Source organism: Giraffa tippelskirchi, chromosome 4, assembly GCF_054371585.1.
Source record: "Giraffa tippelskirchi isolate mGirTip1 chromosome 4, T2T-mGirTip1v1.2.pri, whole genome shotgun sequence".
NCBI lineage: Eukaryota > Metazoa > Chordata > Mammalia > Artiodactyla > Giraffidae > Giraffa > Giraffa tippelskirchi.
Genome location: NC_137278.1, coordinates 158,444,410 through 158,470,351, shown reverse-complemented (window position 1 = coordinate 158,470,351; position 25,942 = coordinate 158,444,410). Strand labels below are relative to the sequence as shown.

The 25,942-nt window shown below is 40.7% G+C and overlaps 1 protein-coding gene across 3 annotated transcripts in view; it reads right to left on the bottom strand.

Annotated features, from left to right (window-relative positions):
- Positions 1–19,738, bottom strand: part of CFAP54 (cilia and flagella associated protein 54) — a 306,329-nt gene extending 286,591 nt beyond the window's left edge. For all 3 annotated transcript variants that reach the window (XM_081595348.1, XM_081595350.1, XM_081595349.1), the window contains exons 1-4: positions 19,402–19,738; positions 9,063–9,168; positions 4,707–4,850; positions 1,070–1,241 (exon numbers count right to left, since the gene is read on the bottom strand). In XM_081595348.1, the coding sequence (XP_081451474.1) occupies positions 1,070–1,241; positions 4,707–4,850; positions 9,063–9,168; positions 19,402–19,715 (736 nt within the window). In that variant the 5' untranslated portion in view covers positions 19,716–19,738. The remainder of the gene's footprint in view (positions 1–1,069; positions 1,242–4,706; positions 4,851–9,062; positions 9,169–19,401) is intronic.
- Between the last annotated feature and the right edge of the window lie 6,204 nt (positions 19,739–25,942).

Below are 25,942 nucleotides of genomic sequence, written 5' to 3'. Positions count from 1 at the left end.
AGTCCCTGCCAAGATGCATGAGCAATTCACCCGGAGAGATGGCCCTGGCAACTCTGATGATGATGGGATGCAAAAGTTTAACAATCACTGGCCTGAAAAATGTCTCCCAGAGACAGTCTCATCTCAGTAGCAAATGTAACGTTTGATTACAGTCAAAATGTCAAAAAAAATTATTTGGGGAGAGTGAAGAAGGAAAAGACTAGGAAACATACTATCAGTTGCCATGGATGAGAGAAAATCCAATATGCTTTCTTTCAAGTTGTTTTGCCCTTGTCTTATAAACTCAGAACAGACTGTCATTCTTTTTCTTACAAGAATATGCAATCCAGAGAACAATATTGTAGGTTACTCCTTATAACTTCAAATTGTAGCTTTAAAGAGAATTTAAGTTGAATTTAAATTGTAACTCTTACAAGAAAAAAAACAAAGGTTACATTTTGTAAGATTTAGATAAGATTCATTTTATGAGACATATATAATGCATACGTATGTCTATCTATACAATGCATATATATGTATATAAATAAACCATATACACATATACATGCACATTCTCAGAGCTCCTCACTCAAAAACAAGCAGGAGGAGCAGGTTGATATGTAGGAAGCCCTAGTCATTGGCCAAAATATTTGAGGAGAGGACCGATAAATAGATGATGCTTAGAAATAACCTAACCTGCAAGGGTCCTCTGATCCTTCTCCTCTTTTTTATTTGGCCAAAAAGTTTGTTCAGGTTTTTCTGTAAGATGTTATAGAAGAACCTGAACAAACTTTTTGGCCAACCTAATGTCAACTTACTAACTGTGGCCCCCTATTTTGTTTATCTGTGAAACTGATTATCTCCACAGCTCTGATCCTTCCTTAAGCAGAAAACCCACACAATTTGCCTGTGAATCCCTGCTCATAGGACAAACTAAAATGTAATAAAAATGTAACAAAGCCCACCAGTGTCCTCTTATGAAATGAACGTTATCTAAATCACAAGGTAATCAAGTCACCATCGAACTTGGCATTTAAATAACTTCCTGTAAGACACAATGAAAAATAAAATATTGCACATTGATATATACCATTGAAGATAATCCAGCACAGGTGCTCCTGTGGCAAAGCCACCTGCATGATGAGCCTGAAGGAGGACAAGATTTGCAGACAGTGGATCACAGAATCTTTATTCTGCAGGTTCACATCACTGTCACAGACCAGCTGGTAGTTGCAAATATTTTTGCCATTTAAAGCATGAAACTGAAACATATGAGAAAAAAAAGAATGTAAATAATGTTTACACAACTTAGGAAAGCACCTCTTAACATGTAAAAAACTAAAATGGAAACAAATTATGTGTAACTAACTCAATAGATCAGTAGAGTACAGAAGACTGAATGTTTGTGTCCTTCCAAAATGTATATGTTGAAACCTCACTGCCTGCCATATGAGAACATAGTGGGAAAGCAGGCCCTCACCAGACACAGAGTCTTCCAGCCCCCTGATCTTGGACTCACCAGTCTCCAGAACCATGAGCAATAAATGTTGTTTAAGCCATCCAATCTCTGGGTTTTGGCTATAGCAGCCTTAGTGGACTAACACATGGAAAGAAATTTGGTAAAATAAGTTTATTCAAACCATCCATTTAGTTAAGATCATCTTTCCTTAGTCAATAAATAAATAAATAAGTACGAAGTCCTACTTCCAAGAATATAGGATTGAAACAATTTTTAAGTTTCCCTAATGGCATGTTAACATATTAATTCAGATGTTATGTATGTACACAATTCTGTCGGGAAATGTTTGTTGAGCACCACTGTTTGCCACACTCTGCTAAGCAACAGGGAGTCAAAGATGAGGAAGACAAGGCTTCAGACAGAGGAAAAACCCTTCCAGGCACACACAGTGTTAGGGATGCTTAAGGTGATTGCTGTGGTCACTGAGACTGAAAGTCTTTTTTAAAATTGGGTAAGAAGGTTAAGACAAATTGAGCTATAGAAGTGGTCCATGGTTACAACATGGACACCATTCCAAGGAATTTGGACTAGTACTTGATTTACACTTTTTAGAAATGAATTCTGACAAAAGTATGAAAGATGCAAAGCAGATGGGGGACAAAGCTACATGCAAGAGGCTAGCAGAGATCAAAGGCTTCTGAGGTTGTCCAGAGACAAAAGGGCCCTGAAATGGGGCTCTGAAAGTGGGGATGAAGACAAAGGAAAGAGCTAAGTCTGTCTAAGATCCATGGCATTTAGTGACCAATTAGAAGTGAGAGGTAAAAGAGAGGAAGAGGCTTGCAATGGTTTCCTGCTTGGGTGATGGACTGGAGCCAATTATGGGAGAAAAGATGTTTGTTCAATTTGGGACATGTCGATTATGAAATCTTTATGATGTTACCTGGATAGATGGGGAGTTCAGGAGAGTGATTTTGGCTAGAGAAACATCAGAACTACTAAAGCTGTGCGAGTGTACACTCTTAATAACACAAATGAGCCTTATTCTACCAGGCAGATTGTCTGCTTGGATACATGTATTTCTAGCCACCACGAAACTGATTTCACAGCTAGGGAGGTTGAGTGTAAGCATGATAATACAATAGTAAAAGAGATATGGAAGCCTGGGCCAGAGTAGTGGGGGAGGGGGCGGGGGCTCAAAAGTTCCAGCTTTTCATTCAGCACTCTTCCCAATGGGGCATTGAGATATTACAATTTATAAGAAATACACATTTGGCCACTCAGATGGCCAAAATATGTTTCTCATATATGTTTGTTCTTCATCCACAGTTTCTAGCTCACAACTCCCCAAACCCTTGGAATTGTTTTAAGTGTTGAGAGTGAAAAAGATCTTTGGCTATGTTAATGAGCTGACTTTGGGAAAGTGGCTAAGGATGGAGGTTAAGTTGCCAATGGAGCCAACCATGTGATTAGAGGTTTAGCACTTTCAGTCCCATCCCCTGACCTCCAGGGAAGGGGAGAGGGGCTGGAAGTTGAATCTACAACCAATGGCCAATGATTCAATCAATCACAATTATGCAATGAAGCCTCTCTTGGACTGCAAGGAGATCAAACCAGTCAATCCTAAAGGAAATCAACCCTGAATATTCATTGGAAGGACTGTTGCTGAAGCTCGAACACTTTGGCCACTTGACAGGAAGAGCTGACTCACTGGAAAAGACCCTGATGATGGAAAACATTAACGGCAAAAGAAGGGGCAGCAGAGGATGAGATGGTTATACAGCATCACCGACTCAATGGACATAAATTTGAGCAAACTCCAGCAGATAGTGGAGGACAGAGAAGCCTGGCATAATACAGTCCGTGAGGTCTCAAAGAATTGGACATGGCTTGGTGACTGAACAACAACAATGAAGCCTCCATAAAAACCCAAAAGGATGTTTGGGAAAGTTTCCAAGATGATGAACACATGGAGTTGCTGGGAGTGGGGTGCCTGCAGGGGCTATAGAAGCACTACACCCTTTCCTCTATATATCTCTTCCCTCTAGCTGTTCCTGAGTTACATTATGTCCATTTATAATAAACCTGTAATCTAATAACTAAAATGTTTTCACAAGTTCCATGAGCCACTACAGCAAATTATTGAACCCAAGGATGGGTCACAGGAACCTCTGATTTATAGCCAGTCGGTCAGAAATAGAGGTAACAACTGGAGCTTGCAACTGGCATCTGAAGTGGGTATGGGATGGGGTGGAATAGGGAGTGGTCTTGTAAGACTGAACCCTTAACCTGTGGAATCTGACTCTGTCTCCTTGTAGAGTCAGAATCGAATTGAGCTGTAGGACAATCAGCTAGTGTCCCAAGAATTATTTCTTGGTATCAGGATCCCTACCCCTCCCCTCCATACAATTTAAGCACCAACTCACATTGCCTAGTATTCTCATTCATGCACTTGTGTCACAGGCAAACTGAATGTGCCTTCAAACATGCTTCAACATTTCTGCTTATTAAACCACATGTTGTTTTCAAGGTCTAGAACAATCATTAAGTTTGGAATAACACAGCTTCGGATTCAGACGAATTAGGGTTCAAATACCAACTGTGTCTATTGCTTTAAATCGACTATGTTTCTTACTCTCCAATAAACCTCAGTTTCTTATCTGTAAAAGAGGCATAATAGTACCCATCTCTTAGGACTGCAATGAGGCTGCAAGATAACAGTTCATATAAAGCATTTAGAAGACTACCTAGCACATGGTAACTGCTCAACCAGTGACTCATCGGTAGCAATTAACATAATAATGCTGGTATACTAGAAAAAACCATGGGTTTTTTTTCATATCAAAAGATCTATGTTTCCTCTCCAGAGTCACTAGTTATTATACTGTGTGATTAGCTTTCTTTTTCTCTCTTACACAACAGGGATAATAACAGTATCTAACTCATAGAGTTATTGTGAGGAGCCAATGTTTTCCAAAGTACTTGGAAGAGTAAAAGCATTCTACTAATATTAGTTATAATAATAATAATAATAAAACTGTCTACTGGATGAATAAGTGATTATGGTGACAAAATCTCCAAAGCATCTTTACAAAAGTTAATAAGTGCACTTTCTCATTCAGCACAGAAAATATTTATTAAGCAACTTATAGTACACAGGTAAATACCACGCTAAGCAAATGAAAGACACTGAGAAGCTGTCAACTAAAGGACAGACTGTTGCATAGCTAATCATAAATGGTAGCTATTTTAGCTACCACCTTCATCTTACTGTATGTGCTGCAGTTTTGTCTCCAAAGCCTTTTGGGAAAAAGACAGTTTTGAATTGATTCACGTCTGCTTTATTCTCATCAAAGTTGATGCTGAACTGCTGAAGATATCTTCCATAGCACTGCAAAAGGGCCAATTTATATTCCTGAAATAAAAAAAACTCGATGAAGATTTTAAAATACCATTTTTCTTATCATTATTAACATTAGGTGATATTGGGTTTCCCAGGTGGCGCTAGTGCTAAAGAACCCACCTGCCAATGCAGGAAACAGAATAGACATGGGTTTGATCCCTGGGGTCGAAAAGATCCCCCAGAGGAGGGAATGGCAACCCACTCAGGTATTTTTTCCTGGAGAATCCCATGGACAGAGGAGCCTGGCAGGGTCACAAAGACTCGGACATGACTGAAGCAACTTAGCACACCCAATGTTCATATTATTCTCAATGATGTCAATGTTGATAATTACTATGACCACCATTACTTCCACTATGACATCATTACTAACATTATCACAACTATTTCCAAACACACACGTGACGGACACTGTTCTTGGCAATTCATGTGCATTATTTAATTCTCCTCACAACAAACCAACTGTGAGATGAGACTTCAAAGACAGGGATACTCCCCAGGGCATTGTGTGTGGTAATACCTGGATATACTCAAAATCCAACAGGTTCAACCTCAACAGAGGACAGTAATCCACCAACTCAATCACAGAGGTGGAGGAGCTGTTTAACCAGCCTTGCTTCTCTGATACCTCCTAAGCTCCAAAAAAGAAAGGACAGGTAGGGGAGGGCAGCTAGGGAGAGGAGAAAAAATGGGGGTGGGTGGAGAAAAGAAGGAAGAGGTAAAAAAGAAAAAAGGAAGGAAGGAAAGAAAGAAGGGAGAAGAGAAGATTGCAGGTGATGAGCTGGCTCTTTCATGTCCCGTTTCTGAAGTTACATCAGGACGAATCAGTCTGAGCTGTTGTTAGTTAACGATTCTCGTCAGTTCTAATTCATGCTTAGGTTTCCATTACAAAGTCAGATGTCTCATTTCTGAAGCCCACAAGGCACAGCTGACCTGGAGAGTTTCAGGGCGGTGGATGCGAGCAGGGCTCCACAGATGAGTCAGCTACAGCCCTTCCTCTGCTTCTTCCCATGCGACTGTGTTTCCAGGAAGAGCAGCTGCCCTGGGTGTGAACTGCCTCTTGAGTTACCTTGCCCCTCTGCAGATTCAGAGCCAAAATGCTCTTTTGTTCCTATTTCTATTGACTTGTTTGTTACTTGCTCACTAATTAATTCTGAATCTTTTCCATTCTAACTTGATTCACATAATGAATTCAAATCTAGCTTCAAAACAAGAGTAGTCCAACAAGATGAGCTTTACTGTAACTAAAATAAAAATAGATTCTAGAAACCAAAGTAACCACTCAAGTTTGTTTCCAGGGTTATAAATACCTTTACCGGCCCACTTTTCCATCAGTGAAAAGTAGTTAAAACATTTTCTTTGTTTCTTTAGTAGATCTTTTAGATATTCTACCTGAAATACTCTGAATGCTTGTCCACTACCCATTATCAACTTGCTTTATCAACTTCTAACATGTTCCTTCTTCCTCCCTCCACCCACCTGGATACTCCTGAAACAACCTCAAACTGTGTTGTGTATCACCAGCTCCTTATAATGGAATTCTCCAGGCAAGAATACTGGAGTGGGGTGCCATTTCCTTCTCCAGGGGATCTTCTTGACCCAAGTATTAAAACCAGGTCTCCTGCATTGCAGGCAGATTCCTTACCATATGATCCATCAGGGAAGCCTCATTATATTGAGAAGCATAAAAATAAAGAGTGGGGCACTCGTCTAATTCTTGTGAAAACTGTTATTCCATTTCACATGAATGTAGCTTACAAGTTGGATCTCACTTGGGTTTCTTTTTCTGTAATTTCCCAAACTCTGCATTTTCAAGTCTCTAAGAACCATGGTCCAATCACATGGAGCTGAGAGGATTCTTTAATTTGGGCAGCCGAAAATAGATCTTAGTGCTCCCTTATGCAAGTTCCTCTGCATCTTTGCCTCTATTCAGTAAATTTCCCTCCCAGACCAAAAAGATTCAAGCCCAGAAAATAGAAATGGAGGAGGAAAATGAAGCTGAGAAACTGTAGACTGAGAAGATTTGAAACTGTGCCCCCAAACAGTTAAGAGAAGCTCATAACAAATAGAAATTCATGAGCTTGTCTTACAGAACAACAGATAAGGGAAAAGTTTGTTAAAAAGCCCTTTGTTTGTAAACTACCTTCACTGATTAAGGTAGATTTAGTTATTTTTTTCTCTTTCTTTTTTTTCTCTCCTTAATTGCGTACCTTCCCAGCTTCATGGCAGAAAGCAAAGAACTAAAGAGCCTCTCGATGAAAGTGAAAGAGGACAGTGAAAAAGTTGGCTTAAAACTGAAAATTCAAAAAACAAAGATCATGGCATCTGGTCCCATCACTTCATGGGCAAATAGATGGGGAAACAATGGAAACATTGTGATAGACTTTATTTTCGGGGGCTCCAAAATCACTGCAGATGGTGACTGCAGCCATGAAATTAAAAAACCCTTGCTCCTTGGAAGAAAAGCTATGACCCACCTAGACAGCATATTAAGAAGCATAGACGTTACTTTGCTGACAAAAGTCCATTAGTCAGAGCTGTGGTTTTTCCAGTAGTCATGTATGAATGTAAGAGTTGGACTATAAAGAAAGCTGAGCATCGAAGAATTGATGTTTTTGAATTGTGTTGGAGAAGACTCTTGAGAGTCCCTTGAACTGCAAGGAGATCCAACCAGTCCATCCGAAAGGAAATCTGTCCTGAATATTCACTGGAAGGACTGATAGTGTAGCTGAAACTCCAATACTTTGGCCACCTGATGGGAAGAACTGATTCATTGGAAAAGACCCTGATGCTGGGAAAGATTGGAGGCAGGAGAAGAATGGGACAACAGAGGATGAGATGGTTAGATGGCATCACTGACTCGATGGACATGAGTTTGAGCAAGCTCTGGGAGTTGGTGATGGACAGGGAAGCCTGGGGTGCTGCAGTCCATGGGGTCGCAGAGTCGGACACAACTGAGACTGAACCGAACTCCCAGCTTCAGGCGGCCCAGTTGTTTTACAGGAACTAGAGTAAGCTCTTGCCTAGAGCTAGCCAACTGAGGGATGGTTGGGACCCCCAAGCCTACAATTAGGCCTGCCCAGGCATCTCTTTACCAGCCTTTTGATGTCAGAGGCTGAAAAGCTCTGGGCTCCAATCAAGCTATGCACCTCCATTTTGAATACACACATAACCCAGGTGCGCCTGTGCAGAACTCTGACTACCTCACATTTCCCCCTACCTCCAATCACCTTTCCCTGAGCCTAATACCACACTGTTGATATCTCATAAATATCCCAACTCCCTCGCCTTCCAGGAGGCAGATCTGAGACTTGTTCCTCACCTGGTTGCCTTGTGAATAAACTGTTTCCCTGCTGCAAACCTCAGAGGCTCACTACTTGGCTTGCTTCAAGTCAGGAAAATGGACCTGGCTTGGTAACAGACAGAATACCTCCCATGTCTGGCCTAAAATCACTTTGTATAAAATAACACTTGGTCCAAGGATCCTATTAATACATGAGCCAAAGACTCATATTTAACTTGGAATAATTTGGGCCCATGCCAGATGTTATGGGGAAAAATTCACATTTTCATTAACTGAAAACCCAGCCTCGGTGTGGTCTTATCAAACCAAGCCCATGAGTCTGCAGCAATCCAAGACCCAGGCATTGATAATGGAACTAGAAATAAGGCAGGAACTCGGTTGGAACACAACACTGAGTAAGAACTGGGGCCTGTATGGACTGACTGCTGCAATTACAGATGGCAAACTGTTGAGAAGGAGCTGAAGGTCATTGAAACAAGGCACCTGGAAGAAGCAACACAGCAGCAAGGCCCTGCAGGGGCTGTGGACAAGGTCAGCCATGTGAAAAACAACAGGAAGTGGTGTCTGGGCTCCTTTGTAAGAGGTAGGAACATGATGACTCAGCATTTCCTGTTGGGCGCCTACCACACCCTCTGGTAACTATGGGCTGTGCTCCTGCTCAGCCTCAGCCAACTGTCTTTCTGTTCAGGAACCTCTCACCTCTGGAGAATCCCAACTACAAAATTTAAAAATGAACACTTTTTCTGTCACTGTGCCTCATTAAAATTTTTACATATTCCCTTGGATTTTTCCAATGGGGAAAAAAAAATCAAATCATGTAAAAGAGGAATGCTATCCAATAAAATAATAATAATAATAATAATAATAATAATTAGCCAAATGAGTTTCATTTGGGCTCTTTTTACTCCATAGGTACTTACTTTCATTTCACAAAGGCTATCTCCAACCTTCAGAAGCTTCTCGTTGTAATAGGCAGTTGGCAGCCGGGGGGCGTATTTGGTCCAGATATTAAACAAAGAGGTGGCACTGTAAAAATTATAAAATAAAACAATATCTTCAAAGTCAGCAGGAAACCTAAATTAATTAACAAGCAATCCTTAAAAACTTATCTTGTGCTAAGTTTTTTTTTTAACTTCTTATTTTATATTGGGGAATAGCCAATTAACAATGCTATGACAGTTTCAGGTGAACAGGGAAGGGACTCAGCCATACAGATACATGTATCCATTCTCCCCCAAACTCCCCTCCATACAGGCTGTCCCATAACATTGGGCAGTTCCATGTGCTGTACAGTAGGTCCTTGTTGGTTATCCATTTTAAATATAGTAGTATGTACATGTCTATCCCAAACTCCCTAACCATCCCTTCCCCCCATCCTTCCTCCCTTGTGCTGATGTGCCATATTGTCAATGTCTAATTACTGATAAATGTAATTATGGTTATAAGTATTATTTCCTTTGTACCAAGCACTGACAGCTTTTTATATGCATTTTTAATGATGTTATTTTAAAATTTTAATATTTTTATTGAGATATAGCTTATGATGTTTCAGATGTACTACATAGTGATTCACAATTTTTAAAAGCTAAACTCCATTTATAGTTATTATCAACTACTGACTATATTTCCTGTGCTATGCAATATATCCTTGTAGCGTACATAGTGGTTTGTACCTCTTAATTCCCTACATCTATCTTGCCCCTCACACCTTCCCTCTCCCCACTGGTAACCACTAGTTTGTTCTCTATGTCTGTGAGTCTGTTTCTTTGTTATTATAGTTACTAGTTTGTTGTATTTTTTAGATTCCACAAAAAAGTGATATCATAAAGTATTTGTCTTTCTCCGGCTGACTTCTTTCACCTGGCGTAATGATGGCCTCCAAGTCTATCCAAGTTGTTGCAAATGGCAAGATTTCATTCTTTTTTATGGCTGAGTAATATTCCTCTGTGTGTGTGTGTGTGTTCATGTGTGTGTCACATCTTTATCCATTCATCTCTTGAAGGACACTTAGGTTGCTTCCATATCTTAGTTATTATAAATATTGCTGCTATGAACACTGGGACTGACTCTTTGTATGCATTTTTTAAAATCAACTTTATTTTTTAAAGTAGTTCTAGATTCACAGAAAAAATGAGCAGAATGGATAGAGATTCCCCCATATACTACTATCTCCAGCACATGCACAGCCTCTTCCATTATCAACATCACTCACCAAAGTGGTACATTTGTTACAATTAACACATTGACACATCATTATTACCCAGTGTCCCTAGTTTACATCAGGGTTTATTCTTGGTGCTGTCCATTATACCGCTTTGGACAAATGTATAGTGACATGTATCTACCATTGTATCATAGAGAGTAGTTTCACAACCCTAAAAGTCTTCTGTGCTCTGCCTATTCATCATTCACTCCCCACTAACCCCAGACAACCACTGAACTTTCTACTCTCTCTATAGTTTTGCCTTTTTTAAGATGCCATATAGTTGGAATCATATAGTATCAATATGTAGCACTTTCAAATTGGCTTCTTTCACCTAGTAATAAGGATTTAAGATTCACCCATGTTTTCCCATGGCTTGATAGCTCATTTCTTTTTAGCACTGAATAATATTCCATTGTCTATATATGCCACAGTTTATCAGTTTACATACTGAGAGACATCTTGTTTGTGCCTAAGTTTTAGCAATTTGTATAAAACTGTTATAAACATCCATGTGCAGATTTTTGTATGGAATAGGTTTTCAGCTCCTTTGGGTAAATACTAAGGAGCACGACTGTTGGATTATATGGTAAGAATATGTTTAGTTTTATAAGAAAACATCAAACTGTCTTCTAAAGTGGCTTTACCAATTTGCATTCCCACCAGCAATGAATGAAAATTTTCCCATTGATCCACATCCTTATCAGCATTTGGTATTGTCAGTGTTCTGGATTCTGGCCATGCTAATAGGTGTGTAGTGGTATCTCAATGCTGTTTTAACTTACATCTTCCTGATAACATATGATTTGGAGCATCTTTTCATATATTTATTTGTCATTTATTTATTTTCCTTGGGTAGATGTCTGCTAAGATCTTTGGCCCATTTTTAAAATTAGCTTGTTTGTTTTCCTATTGCTGAGTTTTTAAGAGTTCTATGTATATTTTAGATAGCAGTCCTTTATCAAATATGTCTTTTGCAAGTTTTTTCTCCCAGTCTGTGGCTTGGATTTCATTCTATTGACAGTGTCTTTCACAAGGCAGAAAATTTTAATTTTAATGAATTCCAGTTTATCAATTCTTTCTTTCATGGATCATGTCTTCAGTGTTGTATCTCAAAAGCCACTGCCAAACCAAAGGTCATCTTGATTTCTCCTGTATTATCTTCCAGGAGTTATATAGCATAGAATTTACATTAAGTTTGTGATCCATTTTGAGTTCATTTGGGGGAAGGGTATAAGGTCTATAGCTAGATATGATTTTCACATGTGGATGTACAACTGCAGCACCGTTTGTTAAAAAGACTTTGCTTCATTGTATTGCCAGCACTCCTTTGTGAAAGACCAGTTGACTCTATTTACATCTGTCTGGGCTCTTTATTCTGTTCCTTTGATCTGTTTGTCCATTCTTTCACCACACCATGCTGTCTTAGTTAATGTAGTAAGTCTTGAAGTCAGGTAGTGTCAGTCTTCCAAATTTCTTCTCCTTTAATATTGTGTTGCCTAATCTGGATCGTTTGCCAACATGAGTATTTTTCATTTCGTTTTCACAATTGAGATGGGTAGTATTGATATCCCAAATATACAGCTGATCAAACTGAGGCAGGGTGCATCTATACTCTTAGCCAGCATATAACTGTGCCTTCCAGTCCTCTGGAATCTAAACTCCCTGATAGCAAGGACTTCATCTGTTTAGTCATTATCCAGCCCCAAGAGTTGTGCGTATCTAGTATATGTCAGCCCTCAATAAATACTAGTTGAAAGAAAAAAATGAATGGATGAAGGACTAGGGAAAAGACTTTTTTGTTTTTATTTTATGCTTTTCTATAGAGAGTTCAAAGGTTCATCTGTCCAGTCACTCCATTTAGGGTTATGTTTCCTATGTGGTTTCTAACCAGAGTTCAAAGGGAAGCAGATCATTGCTTATTTTGTTCACCCATTTAGTTAATATTTACTCCTTCCCTCTCTCTTGGAAATGATAAATGCCTCTAGGAAAAATCTAAATTTCTCTTAATAGTTGTCCAATCCTATCTCGTAAATTTCTAGGTAAGAAAGGTGTTATACACTGAATGTGAGTGCCTCCTCCAAACTCACAAGTTGAAGCCCTAATCCCCCGTGTGGCTGCATTTGGAGAAGGAGACACCGAGGAAGTAGTTACGGCTAAATGAGGTCATGGGGGGGGGAGCTGGTCCACTGGGATTAATCCATCTAAGAAGAGACACGAACTTGTTCTCTCTGTATGTGCTTCACAGAGGAAAGACTATATGAGAACAAGGTGAACATCTTTTAAGCCAGGAAAAGAGCTCTCACCAGAAACTGACACTGCCAGACCCTCATCTGGGACTTCCAGCCTCCAGAACTATAAGAAAACAAATTTTTGTTGTTTAAGTCACCCAGTCCATGGGATTTTGCTATGGAAGCCCAAACTGACTAATTAATAATTAACCACGCCAAGGCTTTGACTGTGTGGATCACAAAAAACTGTAGAAAATTCTTCAAGAGATGGGAATACCACACCACCTGACCTGCCTCCTGAGAAATCCGTATGCAGGTCAGGAAGCATCAGTTAGAACTGGTTATGGAACAACAAACTGGTTCTAAATCGGGAAAGGAGTACGTCAAGGCTATATATTGTCACCCTGCTTATTTAACTTATATGCAGAGTGCATCATGAGAAATGCTGGCCTGGATGAAGCACAAGCTGGAATCAAGATTGCCAGGAGAAATATCAATAACCTCAGATATGCAGATGACACCACTCTTATGGCAAAAAGTGAAGAGGAACTAAAAAGCCTCTTGATGAAAGTGAAAGAGGAGAGTGAAAAAGTTGGCTTAAAACTCAACATTCATAAAACTAATATCATGGCATCTGGTCCCATCACTTCATGGCAAATAGATGGGGAAACAGTGGAAACAGTGGCAGACTTTATTTTGGGGGACTCCAAAATCACTGCAGATGGTGACTGCAGCCATGAAATTAAAAGATGCCTGCTCCTTGGAAGAAAAGTTATGACCAACCTATTAAATATGACAGCATATTAAAAAACAGAGACATTATTTTGTCAGCAAAGGTCCATCTAGTCAAAGCTATGGTTTTTCCAGTAGTCATGTATGGATGTGAAAGCTGGACAATAAAGAAGGCTGAGCAGTGAAGAATTGATGCTTTTGAACTGTGGTGTTGGAGCAGACTCTTGAGAGTCCCTTGGACTGCAAGGAGATCCAACCAGTCCATCCTAAAGGAAATCTGTCCTGAATATTCATTGGAAGGACCGATGTTGAAGCTGAAACTCCAATACTTTGGCCACCTGATGTAAAGAATTGACTCCTTGGAAAAGACCCTGATGCTGGGAAAGATTGAAGATGGGAGGAGAAGGGGACGACAGAGGATGAGATGGTTGGATGGCATCACTGACTCGATGGATATGAGTTTGAGTAAGCTCCGGGAGTTGGTGATGGACAGGGAAGCCTGGCGTGCTGCAGCCCATGGGATTGCAAAGAATTGGACACACTGAGCAACTGAACTGAATTGAAGTTAGTAATTGGGCTTCCCAGATGGCTCAGTGGTAAAGAATCTGCCAACAACGCAAGAGATGCAGGAGATGTGGGTTTGATCCCTGGGTCAGGAAGATCCCCTGGAGGAGGGCATGGCAACCCTCTCCAGTATTCTTAGTAGCCCAAGCTGACTAATATAAGCAAGAAGTAAACTTAAGGACCGAAGATGGCTCAAGTACTTATCAGGTACACATCAGGGTATTAATGGAACAACCTCAACAAAAACATGTTCAAAAAAGTTAATTAATTACCTAAATGATGGGGCTTCCCTGATAGCTCAGTTGGTAAAGAATCTGCCTGCAATGCAGGAGACCCTGGTTCGATTCCTGGGTTGGGGAGATCCCCTGAAGAAGGGCTAGGCTACCCAATCCAGTATTCTTGGACTTCCCTTGTGGCTCAGCTAGTAAAGAATCCGCCTGCAATGTGAGAGACCTGGGTTCGATCCCTGGTTTGGGAAGATCCCCTGGAGAAGGGAAAGGCTACGCACTCCAGTATTCTGACCTGGAGAATTCCAAGGATTACAGTCCATGGGGTCTCAACGAGTCGGACACGACTGCGCAACTTAAAAAAAAAAAAAATTAAATGATAATAGCTCAGTGACAAGGGAGGAGGCGGATAAAGGGTATTCCCGCCTTCGTGGACAGATTAATAATATTTAGGGGTAGTAAAATATATACATGTAATCATGCCAAATAAAGAGTGTGGAAAACACAGCCCACAGAAGTTTAAAAAGGTAGATGTGTTTTGGTTTGTTTGTTTTGCCTTTTTCACTTTGATTTCTGCTTCATGAAATGCTATAGCATTATAATAAATGAAATATAGTAAGTCCAAGAAATTTAAGGTAGAATTCTTAAATTACGTAGTTGAAAGAGTTCTTTCTCCACAAACCTTACAGATGAGATAATGATGAGTAGGTCTGTTACTCATAAAAGAAAAATACAAACTTCATAAATCACTCAAGGTTACATAACAGAATTTCCTTTTTTTGAAAGTGAGCCATAAGTTCAAGTTAAAATTGCTTATTGGGAAATGGCTTACATAATGATTAAATTGGGAAAATATAATATATACTATGTAACACACATCATTTAAGAAAGGTTGTTAATACATTTTTGATTGCTATTTGATTATAACTGTTGCTGGATATTTAGAATTTTCTAAAGCAGAAAAACATAACTATGTAAAAAGAATATCAAAATTTTGTGCGCTTATAACAGAAGCACATCTTTAAAATACATCGCACTCTAAATTTAAGGACATTGCTGGTATGATCAAAATCTGTATTTTAGGTACTACAAATTTTATACTTATATAAGACTCTACAGTTATAAAAATAAGCAGTTTTTTATTTTAAAAAATAACCATCTTATCAAATATGTTATAAAAGCAACTCCTACCTCCAGTACTCCTAACTGGTCTCCACATTGCCTTCATTACTCCATTTGGACAAAGTCAACAACATATTTTAAAACAAAATCACATATGGTTAATTCTTTGCCAAAAACTAAGCAACGATTTCTCATTGCATTTGGAGTAAATGCAAACTCTATAAATGGCCTCTAAAACCTTGCACACCCCAATCTATTCCTCTAATCTCATCTCATACCACTGCACCCACACTTTCCACACTGCTAAATAGGCTTCTGTCCACCCCTCCAAAGGCCCCTGCCTCTTTCCTGCCAAGATCCTCCCACATGATTGTTCCCTCTGTTTGTCCTCTTTTTCCTTGCTGGTTGACTGCCGGGCATCCTTCTAATCTCAGCTTCATGATAGCTCCCTCACCATTCATTTGAAGGCAGGTCTGCACTATGCTCCCGTTAAGCCTGTGCTCAGTTGTTATCTTCTCTAACCACCTTATCGAAGATTGCAACCTCCTGTCTCCCACTCCATAACTTTTCCTCTCTTTTTCTCCCTAGTATTTATCACTTTCTAGGACACCACAAAATGTACTTATTTAATATGTTTATTGTTTATGTCCCCCTCTAGAATATAAGCACCAAGAGGGCAGGAGGTTTTTGTCTGGTTCATTGCTGTATCCCCAGGATACATGTATCCCAGGGCAATACATGGCACATATAAATTCTCAGTAGCTTCTTCCTTCACAGTGCTTGTTGTTTGTGTGTTGACTTAGTGACTCATTAAAAGCCTATCTCCCTCTCTCCATGAGCACATATTCCCATATCTATTTTGCTCATCACTGTATAACCCATAATTGGTGCAGGCCATAGATCTTCCATGGTGGCTCAATGGTAAAGAATTTGCCTGCCAAGCAGGAGATGGAGGTTCCATCCTTGGGTTGGGAAGATCCCCTGGAGAAGGAAATAGCAACTCACTCTAGTATTCTTGCCTAGAAAATCCCATGGACAGAGGACCCTGGAGGGCTACAGTTTACGGGGTCATAAAAGAGACAGATGTGCCTTAGCAACTAAACAGCAACAACAACAGTGCAGGCTCTGGCATACAGTAGGCACTCAATAAAAAATTATTCTGTAAATAAATACCTAAACATGCGAGAAGTTAGATGGCTAAGGCCCATGTCAATCCTTGATGTTTGTGAGTCTCTGTTTAAAGATGGGGCCGATACTGTACTTACCAACTGACCCAGATCAACAATTATTGAGAAAAAAAAGGATAATTCTTAAATTCTTTCAATGCCAAATATTCATTGAATGTTCACAATATCCCAACCCTCAGGCTAGGTGCTAAAGATACAGCAATGAAAAAGTGGATCACCATCTAAACTCAACAAGAAGCTTACATTCTAACTGGAGAGATGGACAATACATAAGAAATGAATATTCAATAAAAGTATAAATTGATGGGTGAACCCTGTGTTAGATATGAAAGGCCTCATAAGGAGGTAACAACTGAACTAAGACCTGCAAGAAGAGAAGGAGCCAGATACTTGAAAAATTGAGGAAAGAACATTTCCGACAAAGGAGGCAGCAAATATAAAGCCCCTGGGATGATAAACAAAGGTCTGTTTCCCCGGAAAGTCAAGGGAGAGAAGTGAGGGATGAGCTGAGATGAAAAAGGTAGGCAAGGCCAGAGCTTCAGACCCTAGAAGACACCAGAAAAAGTCGTAAGTTTATTCTAAAAGCAATGGGAAACAGAAGTCTTTAGATAAGGGAGTGGGTGATTTGTTTATAAAGGTCACCCTGATTGTATGTGAAGGATAGATTTGAGACTCAAGTGGCTGCAGAGAAAATTTAAGATGGTGATGGTTTGAACTGGAATGTTGGTAGTGGAGATGAAAAGATAAACTATTATCTAAGGCACAAAAACGGAAACATTTTAAATATAAATATATGTAGCTTGAGCTTCGCAGGTGGCGCTAGTGGTAAAGAACCCACCTGCCAATGCAGGAAATGTAAGAGATGCAGGTTCCATCCCTGGGTGGGGAAGATCCCCTGAAAGAGGGCATGGCAACCCACTCCAGTATTCTTGCCTAGAGAATCCCATGGACAGAGGAGCCTGGCCGGCTACAATCCATGGGGTCGCAAAAAGTCAGACACAACTGAACAGACTTAGCTCACATGTGCACACATGTAGCTTAGCCATGTAATGTACTTTCCTTAGTCAATTCTTGGTTCTCATTTTACTTGGCCCATCAGCAGGATTTGCCACAACTGACTGATCATTCCTTCCTTCTTAAAGCATTTTCTCTACTTGGCTTCCAGTACACCACTGGATTTCCTCTACCTCTTTGGCCACTCCTTCTTAGTCTCTACCAGTTTCTTCTCATCTCCACCTACTTGTCAATGTTGGAGGGTCCCAGAGTTCAGTCCTTGGACTCTCTTCTTCTCCATCTACACTTACTCCCTTAGCTATTCCATCAAATGTCAAAGTTTAAACGTCATCCATATGCCAATGAATCCCAAATGTATTTCTCCTCTGACCCCCAGACTCCACTTATCCAACTACCTACATAATAACTCTATGGATGGTGAATTACATCTCAATCTTAATATATCTAAAAACTAACTCTTCATCTCCCTCACTCCTGCCTGAACATGTTCTTCCTACAGTCACAATCGCACCCCAGGACCTTTACACTTGCCATTCTCCCAGTGTGGCCAACTCTTTGTACAGAAATCTTATCATTTGCTACCATACATCCCTCTCATCTTTCTCAAAGGTCACTTTTCCTGACTTTCCCCGACCATGTTCCCTGCCATCCCATTTTAAATTATAACACCCACCTGATATCATTATCTTCCTCCCTGCTCTAATTTTCTCTAATTTTCTAGCACTTACCTCCTTGTAAAATAATTTCCTTACATATTTGTTTAGTGGCTGTTTGTAGACACAAAAATACATACTCCATGGGGATATGAATTTGTATATTTTTTTAACTTGATGTTTTCCTAGTTCCTGGAATGGAACCTGATATTTAGGAGGTGTTCAAAAAATAAGCAGTTAAATCCATGAATGGATAATAAATATAAGTTAAAACTATTTCTTCATATTAAATACATGGATGAAAAATATAAGATGAAACTATTGACTATTCTAGTATTCTTCACCACTTGCCTACGTTTCTAACTGTTAGGTTTGCAATGTGTTTTGACTGGGAAAGAAAGATGGTAACACAAACAGGAAAGAGCCTTAAAAACAGGTAGTCTGCAGTTGGAGATAATAACATGGTGATGGAATCCAAAAAAGGCAAACGTGCAAAATGAGTCACAAAATCAAGAACAAGTTACTGTGATGCTATTAATAGTAGCAGTTGAAAAAGGAATAAAGTACAAATGTTCACAGAATGACATACTTCATGACATCAAGAATTAACTTTTTCATGAACCTAAGTGACCTCAATGTTATTCCTTTCCCTGCATATACAAAACTGTACCCACAACATGGAAAGTTGTGAAACCTGTGAGTGAGCCAAAACTTTATTGGCATGCATTGGCAATTAGAAGACACTCAGAACAAATGTTGAATTATGTGAACTGGTGAATTATGAAACATTTCTTTGTTGACTTTTATTCTGACCTGAGCAGGAAGTCAAGACATATTTACCAGGCATTAAGGATTGTAATAGCCACGAGTCTTCACTTCTTAAACTTTGTGTATTTCTCCGGGCCCTTTGAGAGAAGGCAATGGCAACCCACTTAAGTACTCTCGCCTGGAAAATCCCATGGACGGAGGAGCATGGTAGGCTACAGTCCATGGAGTCGCTAAGAGTCGGACATGCCTGAGTGACTTCCCTTTCACTTTTCCTTTCATGCATTGGAGAAGGAAATGGCAACCCACTCCAATGTTCTTGCCTGGAGAATCCCAGGGACGGGGGAGCCTGGTGGGCTGACGTCTATGGGGTCGCACAGAGTCGGACACGACTGAAGCGACTTAGCAGCGGGAGCAGCCGGGCCCTTTGGCCAGGTTCTGCATCCGCAACACCGACCAGCTCCAGGGACCACAGCCTGCCTCCTCAGAGCATCTCCTCCTCTGGCCCTGGGAGTTGCTTTCTCCCGACAGCACCCGCCCCAGGGCCCTGCCTCTGCTTACCAAAGCCGGTGGAACTCGTATTTCTGTTCCTCTGTTGTAGCTAAAGCCTTCTTTCTCTTCATGAAGCCTAGCAACTCCTGAATCTCCTTCTCACAGGACGCCAGGAGTGGGTTTTTTGCGTCCAGCGGCCCATAAAATACTGCGAGGGGCAACAAGTCCTCGCGGCCGGTCGAGCGAGACACTGGGCTCAGAGAGCTCGCCTTCGACTCCAGGGGCGACTTCGAGATCGCAGTAGAGGGCGGGGGCGGGGTCGGCGGCGACACGGAGGGAGACACGTTTGGTGAACAGGCCGAGCAGGTGCCTTGTGCCGCCATGTTGACGAGACCCGGGCCCGTCCGGGGGTATGTGTACACGCGGTTGCCTGGCGACGGTCTCGTGGTAACCAGGCATCCCTCGAGCTCTCGGGAAAAGACAGCGGCCCCTGGAGGGCAAAAGAAGAAAAACCTTGTCCAGAAAGCAATGTTACTCCTGAGGTGTTTTTGCTCTCTTGCTCACCGCTGGATGTGATAACTGAGAGGATTCTGGAGAGAGAGCGAATAGGAGAGCCAGAAACAGGATCACATATCCAAACTATGCTTTTTCCATTTCGACCACTTAATAATGATGCTCATTAATATATGCCAGGAGTTATTCTAAGCATTTGAAACAAGTAATCTCATTTACCTCATTTAATCATCATTATAACTTTGCAATTTAGGATATTATTAATATCTCCATTTCACAGTTTAAGAAACCAAAGTTTAGGGAGGTTTAGTAATTTGACTAAGGTCAGAGTAAACCGTTGGAGGGTCAGGGACCTGCCTTCAGACTCCAAAGGCTGTGCTCAAAATGACCTTCCCCTACCACCAGCAATCAAACTAAGCTTAGCAACAGAATTGAAAATAGGAAAATATCTGACAGCAGTTTAAGAATCAGTTGCATGCAACTGATCCACTCTGGTCCCTCTTATTGGACCTTGAGGTCTGTAACTGCGAATGATGTTGGTGTCTAGTAGTTATGACTACTCTGTTTATTCATTTGTATTTCGGCCTTATCTTGGTTATCACTATATTTTAAATTCATGAGCATTTAACTCAGCCTTAACCTGTGGGCAGTAATGTGTACTAATGCTTGAAGTGGTAATTCTCAAAGAATTTTGCCTTTTAAATGGGGATTTTAGGAGATTTTGCTTCTGATGGGGAAGCAATGGCCTCAAGGGAACTATTTGGGGGCAAGAGAAGTTCTTTCCCTACATTATGGGCAATAGTAAGTTTATTTATATACTTAAAGTATGAGTTTCCAACTAGTATAGAACTTGCTTTGTTTATAAATTTTATGCAGTGCCAAAAGTTGTCTAAGAGAAGGATCAGAAATATTTGATGGCTTAGGAAAAGGGGTCTTTAACACTGAAAACTGTTACTCGTCCTGTAAAGACAGTAACCTTTACACCCTGTGAGCCCAATTTTCCACTTAAGATTAAGAAGCTTGTTGGACCACAGACTGATTTCTTTCAGGGCTGACCTAATTTCTTGCAGACTCTCTGGACCTGTGCTAATTTGCAAGCCTGGCCTAGTACGTCATGTGTACTGTACCCTTATATTCTTTGAAGGCAAATGATGATGATCTTGCATTTCAAGGCAGGTAATTATGGCCCAAGAACCTTCCTGGCAAACAGCAAGCTCCTCTGACACCAGACTGTAAGGAATTCAATTCTCCAATAAGAATGTAGAAATATTCTTTGATTAAGATTTTTATCTTGTCTCTAAGTGAGCAGTAAAAATGCTAAGACTTTAAAGAATTTAGGCCTAAAGAAATAATTCATCCTTGGGGCATTTACAAAAAGTATTAATAGACCTTTTAAAAAAAGTCAGCTTGCTAAGTTCTTTCTCTTCTCATCTTCTTATTCTTACATAACAGACATGTCCACTTCAGATCAAAACCTGATATAATTTGCCACTGAGTACTGTCTTTTATATTGATGAAACTGAAGCTGCAGGATAAATGTAAATTAAAATGGTCAGAGAGGAGGAAAGAAAATAAAAATAAAACACACAAAGTAGATTATTCCCCCTTGATCTGACTGCTCTCAGAAATAGCTTTCATACTTCAGACACATATCAGTCACTGGTAAAAGAAAATGTAACCGATTAAATTCAAATACTTGAATTATGAAACATTGTATCTTAGTCATTTTCCTCCTTGCACACACACTCAAGCTAACAATGCATAACTTTCAGTAGTTTTTGAGAGCTCATCTGCATATTTAAATGGGTGCTATACTCTGAATCATCACTGTGGTAAGATGGATATTTCCATTTTCTTCAGTTTGTATTTAAATCATTTTTAAAAATATTTTTGAGATGTTATCTTTCTGATAATGAGAAGCAGCTATTAAGATATCTTTTCTATTTCCTTGTCACTGCACTTTATTCTTTTTACTGTAGGAAATAATAGAGCTTTGCAACTGTCTGACAGCTAAATAATGTAAATAGCTTCCTTATAAATAATGTAAATTGCTATCTCCTTATAATTAAGGAAATTAAGTGTCTGCAGGCTGCAGGGATCCTTTTGCCCATTCAAGAGTCTTTATCATTTAAAGTTACTGTTAGAGAAAGAATAAAGTTAATATTCTTTCTATTCCTTATGTTAATCGTTTGGACTGTCCCAAATATGTAAGATATTTTTAAAAAAACAAGCATGAAGATCTACCTTTCTTACCTCACTATCTAATATTTAGACCATTCTTAACTTCATGCTTTCCTTCAGTGAAATACAGCCATTTCTTTCAGTTCAGTTCAGTCGCTCAGTCGTGTCTTACGCTTTGTGATGCCATGGACTGCAGCACGCCAGGCCTCCCTGTCCATCACCAACTCCTAGAGCTTGTTCAAACTCATGTTCATCAAGTCAGTGATGCCATCCAACCATTTCATCCTCTGTCATTCCCTTCTCCTGCCTTCAATCTTACCCAGCATAAGGATCTCTTCTAATGAGTTGGCTCTTCACATCAGGCTCTTCGCATTGACTTCAGTATCAGTCCTTCCAATGAATAATCGGGACTGATTTCCTTCAGGATTGGCTGGTTTGATCTCCCTGCAGTCCCAGGGACTCTCAAGAGTCTTCTCCAACACCACAGTTCAAAAGCATCAATTCTTCCACACTCAGATTTCTTTATAGTCCAACTCTCACATCCATACATGACCACTGGAAAAACCATAGCCTTGACTAGACAGACCTTTGTTGGCAAAGCAATGTCTCTGCTTTTAAATATGCTGTCCAGGTTGGTCATAACTTTTCTTCCAAGGAGTAAGTGACTTTTAATTTCATGGCTGAAGTCACCATCCGCAGTGATTTTGGAGCCCCCAAAAATGAAGTCTGACACTGTTTCCACTGTTTTGCCATCTATTTGCCACAAAGTGATGGGACCAGATGCCATGATCTCAGTTTTCTGAATGTTGAGCTTTAAGCCAACTTTTTTACTCTCCTCTTTCACTTTTATCAAGAGGCTTTTCAGTTCCTCTTTGCTTTCTGCCATAAGGGTAGTGTCATCTGCATATCTGAAGTTACTGATATTTCTCCCAGCAATCTTGATTCCAGCTTGTGCTTCACCCAGCCTCAGCGTTTCTCATGATGCACTCTGCATATAAGTTAAATAAGCAGAGTGACAATATACAGCCTTGATGTACTCCTTTCCCGATTTGGAACCAGTCTGTTGTTCCATGTTCAGTTCTAACCGTTGCTTCCTGACCTGCATACAGATTTCTCAAGAGGCAGGTCAGGTGGTCTGGTATTCCCATCTCTTGAAGAATTTTCTACAGTTTTTTGTGATCCACACAGTCAAAGGCTTTGACAGAGTCAATAAAGCAGAAACAGATGTTTTTCTGAACTCTCTTTCTTTTTCGATGATCCAATGGATGTTGGCAATTTGATCTCTGGATCCTTCAATAAAAAATAAATTAAAAAAAGAAAGACCAGATAAGGAAACTGGGTACATAAAACAGGTTTACTTATCACAGGCTACCAGTGGAAGTCAGTGTAGTCAGGATACACAACAAAGATATCAGCAACATTATTCAGGAGAGATGAATGGCACCCCACTCCAGTACTCTTGTGTGGAAAATCCCATGGATGGAGGAGCCTGGTAGGCTGCAGTCCATGGGGTCACTAGGAGTCCGACACGACTGAGCGACTTCACTTTCACTTTTCACTTTCATGCATTGGAGAAGGAAATGGCAACCCACTCCAGTGTTCTTGCCTGGAGAATCCCAGGGATGGGGGAGCCTGGTGGGCTGCTGTCTGTGGGGTTGCATAGAGTGGGACACAACTGAAGCGACTTAGCAGCAGCAGCAGCAGCATCCTCACCAGTGGTGCACAATGCTGGATGGTAATATCCAGGTATCTTTTAAGTCTCTGATGGGGAAACAATGGAAACAGTGAGAGGCTTTATTTGGGGGGCTCCAAAATCACTCCAGATGGTGACTGCAGCCATGAAATTAAAAGACGCTTGCTCCTTGGAAGAAAAGCTATGATCAACCTAGACAGCATATTAAAAAGCAGAAACATTACTTTGCCAACAAAGGTCCATCTAGTCAAAGTTTTTCCAATAGTCATGTATGGATGTAAGATTTGGGCAATAAAGAAAGCTGAATGCAGAATTGATGCTTTTGAACTGTGGTGTTGGAGAAGACTCTTGAGAGTCCCTTGGACTGCAAGGAGATCCAAACAGTCCATCCTAAAGGAAATCAGTCCTGAATACTCATTGGAAGGACTGATGCCGAAGCTGAAGCTCCAATACTTTGACCACCTGATGTGAAGATCTGACTCATTTGAAAAGACCCTGACGCTGGGAAAGATTGAAGGCAGGAGGAGAAGGGAATGACAGAGGATGAAAGGGTTGGATGGCATCACCAACTCGATGGACATGAGTCTGAGTAAGCTTCGGGGGTTGGTGGTGAACAGCGAAGCCTGGTGTGCTGCAGTCCATGTAGTCACAAAGAGTCAGACATGACTGAGTGACTAAACTGACTGACTAAGTCTCTGATGCTTGAACAAATGTCTGCAGTTCCTCTGGAGTGCAGTGTTGCTTCAATTTAATACTCTGGTGTGTGGACAGTTTCAGATACCTCCACTTGGCTCTTCTACCAAGCTCTAACGCCACAGGTTAGGAATCCCATGTTAGGGTTCTGCTAGATACTAAGTCTCACCTTCAATCAAAGGTTTTGGGTTTTTGAATGGCCTGAGATCTGGAAACTAGATGAGGAAGCACAATTTTCCATTGCAGCAACTAATATCAGACTTTTGCTTACCATTTCTTGACTTTCCTGATTATACGTATCAAGCAGCAACTTCGTTGCCTTCTCATCCATCTATCTTGACCCTGTAACACCATGATTCATCAGCCAACACTGCATATCCCTATAGGTAGAGGCACCTTGGTTGTCACTCTGGCCTGGGCTATCAATTATGTTAATGACATCTCATGCTGGCCTTTGTTAACTGCTACCACCTGGCTTTGCCATTTTGGAATTACATCACCCCCACTAATACTATGGGCTTCCCCAGTGGCTGAGCAGTAAAGAATCTGCCTGCAATGCATGAGGCATAGGAGACATGGGTTCGAGCCCATGTCTCCTGTCAGGAAGATCCCCTGGAGGAGGGCATGGCAACCCACTCCAATATTCTTGGCTGGAGAATCCCATGAACAAAGGAGCCTGGTGGGCTACAGTCCACAGGGTCATGAAGAATCAGTCATGATTGAGCAACTGAGCACCACTAATACAATGAGACTAAAGTTCATGGCAGAATCCCTTACTGCCCACAGCCCTGGCCCCCAGAAGACAGAAATCTTCCAAGCTTCTCCAAAGATGCTGTTACTCACCTTGTCGTTACATTCCTTGCATCCTCAGTGGAGTCGTCCTCTGGCCAACTAGGAAAACATAGTCAAAAGGTAGGTTCTTTAGGACTAGGTAAGAAATCCATTCTAACATTTCTCTCTCTCTGGGCTTTCTGGCCCTGTCTTCCAAATCATATCAGGGAAGTGCTGCATCTTAACCTCATTTGATGTAGAACATTATCAGATCTGCACTTCCAGAAACCACCTTGTTATGTGATTAGGAATTCTGAATCATGGCTGAGCCCCCTATATTGGGTTCACTTGGTAGCTCATTGGTAAAGAATCTTCCTGCCAATGCAGGAGATGTGGGTTCGATCCCTGAGTTGAGAAAATCCCCTGGAGGATGAAATGGCAACCCACTCCAGTATTCTTACCTGGGAGATTCCATGGACAGAGGAGTCTAGTGGGCTACAGTCCATGGGGTTGCGATAGAGTCAGACACAACTTAGCAACTGAACAGCAACAACAACCCCCATATTAATGAATTCTACCCCATCCAGCCTTGTATTCGTTCTGTCCTCCTGGTCTAACATACTCAAAATACCCTCCAAACACATGTTACCCCCAGTTTCAGCTAATACCTGTAAGCCAGATCCTGCAATTCCTTTGGCATGTGGGCTATTTCTTCCCAGAACACAGCTTGTATTTTCCCGTTCAGGCTGTGCTGAAATG